The following is an 11,143-nucleotide window of genomic DNA, read 5'->3' as shown; positions in this document are numbered from 1 at the left end:
TAGAACGGGAAACAACGATCGCGTACACGACTGGGCAAGTGGGAGATGGCGGAGACCTATCGTATAGTCAAATGCCCAAAGTCGTTTAGATAAGCGATGCGATCGTCTAGCAAAGTATGTGATCGTTTTAGTCTATTGTTAGCTCGGTCTGTCACCATACTAGACTTCTATCACGATCGTTTCCTTGGGCCAGCGATCGCGATCAGCAAAACTATGCGATCGTTTTAGTAAACACTGCAAGATCGTTTAGCTCGTACTGCCACGTCGTGTTAGCTCACCTGCCGTTCGTTTAGTAATCTGTATTTACTTGAAGACTTCGTGATGTTTCTTTTTCACCGGAGAGAAAATCAAACTTTTTCAAATTTTGTAAAAAACTTCCTTTTCAAAAATAGGAAAACCACTTTCCTTTTAAACTCGCGGCTACCATGATCCAATTACCACCACGTACTTTGATTATTTAAAAGAAAAGAATTAATTTATCCAATAATTAATATTATTATAATATATAATGATAACAACTTAATCATACTATATTTATAACCTATAGTTAATATTTCATCTCATGAACATATAAACCATGTTCTTTTTTTCTATTCCATGGTACTTAATTAAATCTCATTTACATCAATCTCACTAGACGTATCTTATGCATCATATTGATTTATAATATATATAATCAAAATACATCTTGTCAATTTGAACATTTCAAATCAACACCAAGAACTATTCCTCAACAGAATCCGAAGCTACCAAGGGGACTCATGGACCTTAGCTCCGAAGCTCAATGGTACGTGAATAACTGACTAAACTCTTTAGTCACGGGAATCCACCCATCCGTCAACTGCTAGGTATCCACTAAAAGACCGACAGCTGAACTCTCCTTACCACAGATATATTATGTGTCCATCTTAACCAATCAGTAGTGTGACAACCCTTCAACAGATCGATCGAAAGTATAGCTAGGCCAATAACCATTTGTCCCTATAGTTACATTGTCTCCTTAAGTACCACTGATCCTCTAATGAACATAAGTCATAGTTCTACTATGACTGAGTCTTTTCTTCCAAAAAGAAGCTATGGCCTATGTCAAGCCTCGAATCAGCCCTTAAGGAACAATTCTCTCTTATCCCTGCTTCGGAAAGAGTGAATTCCATCTTATGGATTGAGTTCCAACTCCCAAATCGAGCAAGTCCCTCAAAAAAAGGTAGTGTGTTGAGTTGGCAATCTGACGCAGCTGTACCCATTCCTAATCAAAAGGACCGCCCTCAAAAGGCAGGAGTTCCCAACACTAAGATGAGGTCGTGTCACTATGATCGTTTAGGTGAGATGCAAGTTCTAGTATACGGTGTTTATACAGAGTCTAGTCATCTCGTGGTCCGGTCTTATACAACTCTTTGATAGGACACCCCGCTGTCCACGTCTCCACATAAATGATCAGGATCTACCATCTGTAGTAGTTTACAACACTTGCAAACTCTTCAAAGCGGGTATCGTATCCGTAGTGTCACGAGGATCAGGTATCCCACCTTAATCCTTATACTACATACCGATTTAGGTTATCACTAAGACATGATCCTTTATATATCATAAGAACATGATCTTTATATATCACGTATACATGCTTAAGTTCATATAACATAACCAAGAGCTTTGTTTATTGGATATGAGTAAATGCCTGAATTAATAAACTTATTTTATTCATTGAACAATGTGTATCTGTACAAAACAATGAACTCTAGGAGAATCAGGACACCAATCCCAACATTTTACAATTGGTGAGTGGCATCTTCCTGACAGGGAAATGAGACAATTTGGTTTCAGCAGTATGTCCCATCACCTTGTAATACTGAACCTACTACATGAAACTGACTTAAGAACTGGAGATTGGTCCGAAAAAGTTGCGCGTTTGGTATGTGATGCACTATCGTGCAGGTTTATTGCAGTAGGGATTTTTTATTGGGTTAGTTTGAGCGGGATGTCACTCAAACTATATCAACTGGTATATAATATCACAATGTGCTATGTTACTCGTCTGGGAGCAACTGTGGTTTTCTGGTAAATAAATGAATATTATCTAATTATTTTTAATTTTAATTTATTTTAAATATTGTCTAATTATAGATCCGTGATGTTGCGAATGTTGCGAATGTTGCGAATGATCCGAACCAGGTTCTTGCTATATGCAGTAATAACTAGAGCTATATGGAGAAGATACATTATATGTACGATATACTATTGTTCCTCCACCAACTCCTAAGACATGAGGACCTGTTCGGAAGGAAGATGAGTTCGATGAGGTTGCCTATATGTGGAAGAATGCCCCCTATGATAACAGACACACGAGGCAAACTGATTATGTTAGTCCAATGATGATGATGCGCGCATTTGGTTCAGAATATTATGATTCAGAGGTTGGTCATCATACTTTATAAGTGCATGGACATGGTCGCGGTCGTGGAGAGCATAATGAATATTTATATTATGACGCATCTGGAGAGGTACCGGAGCACATCAAGAGGACGGAGCAATCTGAAGTTTGAAGTTGACGGCAACAACCTCGAAATCGACGACGTCCTCCTTGTACACATGCTATTTGATTTTAAATTATTTTTTATATAATGAGATAATAGTTGTTTAATATGAATATTTTAATTTACACTTATTATTTTTAAATTATGGAAGAAAAACGTAATGAGATATTATTTTCTATGATATTTCTTAGAGTTAAGTTAGAAGATGGTGATAAAAATAATTAACAAAGTGAGTGAGGTGGAATATAATAAAGAATAAAATGAAAAAAAGGGGAAAGAGAATATTAAAATAATAACATGGAAAATAAAAGGGAGTCGAGTGTTCAAACTCGACTTATCCTTGTCGAGTTTTGAACACTCGACATCCTTTGTCGAATTTTAAAACTCGACATACTGAATTAAGGAATACAATTTTTTCTAAATTGTTTTGAAACAACAATATTTTCTAAATAGTTTTAAAAACCACAATATTTTTAATTTACCCAAATGTGAGGGTAAATTGAATTAATATCGTAGTCTTTTAAAATATTTATGAAAATTGTGTGCTTCTAGAAATATTTAGAAATATTGTAGTTTCCAATAATTACATTCTCTCTCTTTTCTTCTCTTCCCTTCTCTCCTAATTTCCAATAATCATTGCTAGGTGTTCATTGAAAACGCTAAAATCGAACCAAATGCTAAACTGAACCAAAATAAAACCGAATGCTAAACTGAACCAAAATCGAATCGAAACCGAATTAATGTGCTGCTGATTCGATTTGATATATTTCAAAACCGAATTATGTTGTTCAATTTGGTTTCAAATTTGAAAACGATTTGAAATCGAATCGAATCGCTTTTTTAATAATATTTAATAATATATAATATATATATATATATAAATTTAAAATAAGGAAATAAATAAAAAAAAAAATGGTACCTGAACCGAAACCTGAATAAAATAGGTACGTGAATAACTGACTAAACTCTTTAGTCACGGGATCCACCATCCGTCAACTGCTAGGTACTCCACTAAAGACCGACAGCTGAACTCTCCTTACCACAGATATATTATGTGTCCATCTTAACCAATCAGTAGTGTGACAACCCTTCACAGATCGATCGAAAGTATAGCTAGGCCAATAACCATTATGTCCCTATAGTTACATCTGTCTCCTTAAGTACCACTGATCCCTCTAATGAACATAAGTCATAGTTCTACTATGACTGAGTCTTTTCTTCCAAAAAGAAGCTATGGCCACTATGTTCAAGCCTCGGAATCAGCCCTTAAGGGAACAATCTCTCTACTTATCCCTGCTTCGGGAAACGAGTGAATTCCATCTTATGGATTGAGTTCCCAACTCCCAAATCAGACAAGTCCCCAAAAAGGTAGGTGTGTTGAGTTGGCAATCTGACCACTGTCACCCATCCTAATCAAAGGACCGCCCTCAAAGGCAGGAGTTCCCAAAACACTAAGGATTGAGGTCGTGTCACCTATGATCGTTTAGGTGAGATGCAAGTCTCTAGTATCAACGGTGTTATATACAGAGTCTAGTCATCTCGTGGTCCAGGTCTTATACAAACTCTTTGTATAGGACACCCCCGCTCCACGTCTCCACATAAATGATCAGGATCTACCATCTGTAGTAGTTTACAACACTTGCAAACCTCTTCAAAGCGGGTCGTATCCGTAGTGTCACGAGGATCAGGTATCCCACCTTAATCCTTATACTACATACCGATTTAGGTTATCACTTAAGACATGATCCATTTATATATCACTTAAGACATGATCCATTTATATATCACGTATACATGCTTAAGTTCATATAACATAACCAAGGAGCTTTGTTTATTGGATATGAGTAAATGCCTGAATTAAATAACACTTATTTTATTCATTGAACAATGTGTATCTGTACAAAACAATGAGACTCTAGGAGAATCAGGACACCAATCCCAACATTTTCACATTGGTGAGTGGCATCTTCCTGACAGGGAAATGAGACAATTTGGTTTTCAGCAGTATGTCCCATCACCTTGTAATACTGAACCCCTACTACATGAAACTGACTTAAGAACTGGAGATTGGTCCGAAAAAGTTGCGCGTTTGGTAGTGTGATGGCACTATCGTGCAAGGTTTATTGCAGTAGGGATTTTTATTGGGTAGTTTGAGAGGGATGTCACTCAAAACTATATCAACTGGTATAATAATATCACAATGTGCTATGTTACTCGTCTGGGAGCAACTGTGGGTTTTCTGGTAAATAAATGAATATTATCTAATTATTTTTAATTTTAATTTATTTTAAATATTGTCTAATTATAGACTCCGTGATGTTGCGAATGTTGCGAATGTTGCGAATGATCCGAACCAGGTTCTTGCTATATGCAGTAATAACTAGAGCTATATGGAGAAGATACATTATATGTACGATATACTATTGTTCCTCCACCAACTCCTAGACATAGAGGACCTGTTCGAGAAGAAGAAGATGAGTTCGATGAGGTTGCCTATAATGTGGAAGAATTGCCCCCTATGATACAGACACAGAGGCAAACTGATTATGTTAGTCCAATGATGATGATGCCGGCATTTGGTTCAGAATATTATGATTCAGAGGTTGGTCCATCATCTTTATAAGTGCATGGACATGGTCGCGGTCGTGGAGAGCATAATGAATATTTATATTATGAAGCATCTGGAGAGGTACCGGAGCAACATCAAGAGGAACCGGAGCAATCTGAAGTTTGAAGTTGACGGCAACAACCAACTCGAAATCGACGACGTCCTCCTTGTGAACACATTGATTTTTTAAAATTATTTTTATATAAATGAGATAATAGTTGTATTAATATGAATATTTTAATTTACACTTTATTATTTTTAAATTATGGAAGAAAACGTGAATGAGATATTATTTTCTATGATATTTCTTAGAGTTAAGTTAAGAAGATGGTGATAAAAAATAATAACAAAGTGAGTGAGGTGGAATATAATAAAAAAAATGAAAAAGGGAAGAATATTAAAATAATAACATGGAAAAAAAAGGAGTCGAGTGTTCAAATCCACTTATCCTTGCCGAGTTTTGAACACTCGACATCCTTTGTCGAATTTTCAAAACCGACATACTGAATAAAAATACAAATTTTTCTAAATTGTTTTGAAACAACAATATTTTCTAAATAGTTTAAAAACCACAATATTTCTAATTTACCAAATGTGAGGGTAATTTGAAATTATATCGTAGTCTTTTAAAATATTTATGAAAAGTGTTGCTTCTAGAAATATAATAAAATATGTAGTTTCCAATATTACATTCTCTCTCTTTTCTTTCTCTCCCCTCTCCTAATTTCCATAATCATTGCTAGGGTGTTCATTGAAAACCTGCTAAATACGAACCAAATGCTAAACTGAACCAAAATAAAACCGATGCTAACTGAACCAAAATCGAATCGAAACCGACATTAATGTGGCTCGATTCGATTTGATATATTTCAAAACCGAATTATGTTGTTCAATTGGTTCAAATTGAAAACGATTTGAATCGAATCGAATCGTTTTTATAATAATATAAAGTTAATAATATATATATAAAATATATAAAATTTAAAAATAAGGAAAATAAATAAAAAAGAAAAAAAATGGTAAACCTGAACCGAACCGAATAAAATATAATTTAGAAATTATGAAAAAGCATAAAAGAAGTTAAAAAAAAAAAATTGAAACCGAACTGAATCGAACATGCGATTTGGTTCGGTTTTAGAAAGTACAATTTTAGAAATTGGCTGTTTAGTTCGATTTGAGTCCCGAACCGAACTGCGAACACCCATAAATTCTTCGCTACTCACATTTTTCTCTCTTTCTTCTTTCCCTTTCTCTTTTTATTCTCTCAAAATCTTTCTTCTTTATTCCACCATTTCTCTTCTTCATTTCTCCTTCATTTTCATCAAATCAATTTAATTAACTAAAAACTCAAATATTATGGGTCAATCGATTTTGGATTTATCTTTTTAAATTTTTTTTTGTGGAAGTTCTAATTTCAATTTGATTTTATGATGGGAATGATAGTCTGTTTTAAATTTCATTCATCTTATAGGAAAAAAAGAAGAGAGAAAAAAAGAGAAAAGATTTTAGTGTCAAAATTTAAATGTTCTTAAATCATAGGTTAATTTAAAAAATTCAAATTGAACCATTTTACTTATATACCTTTAAACATAATGTAAATACAATTAAAAATTATTGCAAAATCTAAAATTAATCAAATATTGTAAATCAAACAAACTTTATGGGTTGGCATAATTAGAAATAAACGCTAATATACCAGTCAATAATTACTAATTGCTAAATTAAATTGGTAGCTCAAATTAGTAATATTACAATTTCACTTTAGATTCAATTTTTGTTTCAATTTGGTCCCTATACTAAATAATTTACATTTTTAACCACAATTAATCTAAAATAATTTGAAGTAAAATTTTGAATTTGATTTTAAAAGTGATGAAAAATAGTGAAATTTAATTAATTATAATTCATTTAAATTTATTAACATATATTAACACTAAAGAATAAAAATGAGTATTTTATTGACATACATTAACACTAAAGACAAAAAATGAATATTTAATAAAAAATCAATGTTAAAAATATAAATTTTGAAATCTAGGGAGCATAGTGAAAAAAAACTCAAATGTTAAGGATAAAATTGTAACTTTCGAAACCTATGGACTTCCTTATTTATTTTGATTTCAATGTTTTTATTAATTTAGTTAGTTTCAAACTTTAATTTTAAGAAAAATATCATTGTTTACATTTTTTTTAAATTTTATGATCTCAATTATAAAATAATTAGACAATATATAAAATAAATGAATATAAGTCTTATTTATTAAGTGACGTAATCGGGATAAAAAAAATTAAGCATAAACATAAGAATCTATTTTTTAATGTAAAGAGTCTAAATCATTTATATTTTTTTAGTATATAAGAAGAGTGAGAGATTCGATACAATGATACCTTAATATATAATTTATGTTAATATTGAATTAAGGCCTAGATCTTGTTGCGAGCGCTTCAATCCTCTATTTTTTTTCCCTTTAAACTAATCTATCTCTTGGATCTATGTGAATTAAACGTGAAAAAGGATAGATTTTGTGATTTTTTTTTTTTTAACTTTTTGATAATATGATTTTTTTTCTTTTAATAACCATCTCTTGAAACATAATTTGATTAGATTTCATGAAAAGTGACGTTTAACGAAATTTGATAGAGTTTTGAAGAAAGAAATCAAATAAAAACCTAATTTAAAACAAAATCCACGTGAATGATAAAGTAAAGTATTTAATAAGATTTTTAATCCTTACAATCAAGCACACATTCAATAAGCTAAATTAGACAAACAATGAAGACTGAAGAATATAAAATTGATCCAATGACTAAGAGGGCATACTTATTTGTTCCATGTTGGTTAGTTTGCTATTAATATATATGATCCACCTAAAATTCCAATAACACATCAGAAAATTAAAGTTAGGATCTATAAAGGCAAGCAATCTACAAGAATTGAAAGTGAAACAGAGAGGAAAAGAGGTGGAAACCTATCGAGTCCATGAACGATGTGTTGTTCATTCATGTAGCTGATTAGAAATTTGCAAATCATATAGGTCCTAAGAGTCTACTAGTAAGTGTTCTATTATCAACATCAACGCTTTTGGACAGGAAACCTTGGAAGCAAGTCTATACATTCTCGATATTTTTCGTCTTTGCAAAGCATGTCTACGACTATGGTGCAAGTCCTGACATCTGGCGACACATCCCTTTGAACCATCCTATGAAGAAGTTCAACCACCTCCTTTGATTTATTACTCTCGCAAAAACCACGCAGAAGCGTATTACAAGTAATTACATTGGGAGTACAACCATTTTCTTCCATATGTTGAAACAAAATGTTTGCCTTATCTACTTGTCCCTTTCTACAAAACCCATGGATCATAATGTTGTAAGTCACAACATTTGGTTGAAGCCCTTCTTGGGATAGTTTTTTGAAAAGCTCCCAAGCAGTTTCAAGTGTCCCTACTTTACATAGGCCATCAATTAGACAATTAAAGATTCCAATGTCCAATTTCAAGTTGTATGATTTTAGCTCATTAAAAAGTTCCATCGCTTCAAATAAACAACCATTCTTACACAACCCATCTAAGAAAATACCATATATACATGAATCTATGGCAACACCATAAGCTTTCATGACACCAAATAGTTTCTTTGCATCACCAACCTTGCCTGCCTGAAAAAGCCCTGTTAATAAGGCACCATATGTTTTCACATTTGGCCTCTTTCCCACTTGAAGCATTTCATTGTAAAGCTTCATTGCTTCATTCACCTTCAATGTTTTACAATACCCGTTGATTAGCATAGTATAGCTAATCACATCAGGTTCACAACCCTTACTAGGCATATTAATGAATAGCTCCCTGGCACTATTCAAGTCACCAACCTTACAAAACCCCTCAATCAGTGAAGTATAAGTAACCAAATCAGGAACAATACCTCTTTGAATCATCATGTCAAGCAACTCCTTAGCCTTGATAACTTTACCTTCCTTGCAAAGCATATCAATCAACACATTAAATGTGACCACATTTGGTCGAACGCCTTGATCCACCATCTCGTTGAACAAACGTTTAGCCTCCTCCCACTTTTCACCCCAGCAAAATCCATGAATCAAAGAGGTATATGAAATGACATCGGGAATCATTCCCTGAGTTTTCATTTCCTCAAAAAGTTCTCTTGCCTCATCTTCCCGTCTATACTTACAAAGCCCATCTATGATGATACTATAGCAAATAACATCAGGCTTACAATTAATCCCATATTGACCAGTTTCATTGAGCATTTCTTGATGCAACTTAAGTGCAATGTTAATATTCCCCGTTCGACAGAGCCCCTTGATTAAAGTTCCATAAGTAACCACATCATGCCTACAACCTAACTTATGCATTCTCATAAATAGTCGTGTCGCTTCACTAATCCTATGCTCCATACACAAGCCCTTAACCAAGGTGGAATATGTGATTTTATCAGGAATATAACCCCTCCTTAAAATCGCTGCCATGGCCGCAAAGCCTTCACTAACCCGATTCACGTTACAAAGGCAATTAATCAAAATATTCAGCGTGAAGAAATTAGGAAAAAGTCCAGCAAGGCGCATTTTATTATAGAGAGAAAATACTTGAGAATAATGCTTAATCTGAGTAAGTCCACCAAGTAACAGATTGAATGAAGACGTGGGAGGGATAGGATTTGAACGCAACATGAGGTGAAAGAAATGTAATGCTTCAGTTGCAGTAATCTTACCTGTCCGGCAATTCTGTAGGAAGGTCGGAAGGCGGTGTTGAGAGGAAATCCGTGTATCGAAGTTTTGCTGTGATGGAAGTGGTTGGGGCGGGGATTTAGGATGATTTGAAGGGGAAATTTGGGGAATTGATGATGGAATTGTGGGAGATTGAGTAAATAGAGAGGAGAGCTTAGGTTTGGAAGAAATTGAAACAGTGGAAGAAGCAGAAGGCAGCGTCTTGGAAGCCATGTGTTGATGAAAAAGGGGTTTTAGAAGAAATTGACAGTGTCTTCCACACCATCTGAAGTTTTTAGATGGGTGTTTCATTTCATTTTAGGGCTTTCTTTTGTTCCTAAGGGGCAATCTAGACTAAAAGATCTTTAAATTGAAAACTCATCTCCAAAGTTCTTTTCCTCCTTTTTTTTCTTTTTGCAATTTCTCCATTTTCGTGCGCCAACGTCTTTACAGTTTTATTTTACAATAAATATTATAGTTTATGTAATAAGATGAAAGTATTTGCAAGTATAGGTTTTTTATATTAAAGATTTAACCCAAAAAAAGAAAAGACTAAAATGGACATGAGTCCATATAAAACCGTCTGGCCACAATGTAAAGGACTATTTTATTAATTATAAATTCCATTTCGACCCTTCATCTTCTTCCAGAAAACGCGAAAAACACTTCCAACCCTTTCGAACTCCGACAGTGCCATCTTCTTCCGATTTCAACCTTTCGATTTCGACAATGTCGTCTTCTTCCCCATTGATTTCGCTCCAAACTTCAAAAGGTACGTTGTTCTTCGTTTATTCGTTTCTTCTTTTTCCTTTGTTCATCTCTTGATCACTGATAGCAAGAATTCGAAAACGTGGGGCTTCGTTCTTCTTCCATTGACAGTTTATAAAAGAAGATAAATAGTTATTTCAAATTAGGGCTACATGCATTCTCCATCTTTTTTAGGTGTTTCATTCAGTGTTTTATTATGCATTTTGGTCACAGTGTAGTCATCACAGCATAGTCATCACAGCGTAGTCATCATAGACTAATAGTCATCAAAATGTTGATTATGTGAAGATTATTTGTAATGTTGATTGTGATTTGCTAGTTTTTCGAGGAATATGTTGATAGTTTATTGTTGACTGTGTTTGATTGCTAATTATGTGAAGATTAGTACTGTGTTTCGTTGTGATTTGCTGATGTTTCAGTGAATATTATGCTCATTTAGTTATTTATTGTTGTTTAATTGAAGTTATCACTGATGCTGCAGGGAATATGTTGACAGTTCATTGATAGTTTGTT

The 11,143-nt window shown here is 33.7% G+C and overlaps 1 protein-coding gene across 1 annotated transcript; it reads right to left on the bottom strand.

The window, feature by feature from the left end:
- Positions 1–8,026: 8,026 nt before the first annotated feature.
- On the bottom strand, positions 8,027–10,230 carry LOC120085443 (pentatricopeptide repeat-containing protein At3g22470, mitochondrial-like). Its single transcript, XM_039041404.1, has 2 exons — positions 9,868–10,230; positions 8,027–9,636 (listed from the first exon to the last, which is right to left on the bottom strand). Exons 1-2 carry the CDS (start codon positions 10,172–10,174, stop codon positions 8,213–8,215), a joined length of 1,731 nt encoding a protein of 576 aa, XP_038897332.1. The 5' UTR covers positions 10,175–10,230; the 3' UTR covers positions 8,027–8,212.
- Between the last annotated feature and the right edge of the window lie 913 nt (positions 10,231–11,143).

Source organism: Benincasa hispida, chromosome 9 (assembly GCF_009727055.1).
Source record: "Benincasa hispida cultivar B227 chromosome 9, ASM972705v1, whole genome shotgun sequence".
NCBI lineage: Eukaryota > Viridiplantae > Streptophyta > Magnoliopsida > Cucurbitales > Cucurbitaceae > Benincasa > Benincasa hispida.
This window is presented reverse-complemented; position numbering and strand designations above follow the sequence as displayed.

Excerpts from the sequence above, each read along its gene's own strand:
- LOC120085443 (XM_039041404.1), bottom strand. The coding sequence starts at position 10,174 with ATGAAACACCCATCTAAAAACTTCAGATGGTGTGGAAGACACTGTCAA. Across the intron at positions 9,637-9,867 it reads CCTACAGAATTGCCGGACAG|GCTTTGCGGCCATGGCAGCG; the intron begins GTAAGATTACTG and ends GGGTTAGTGAAG.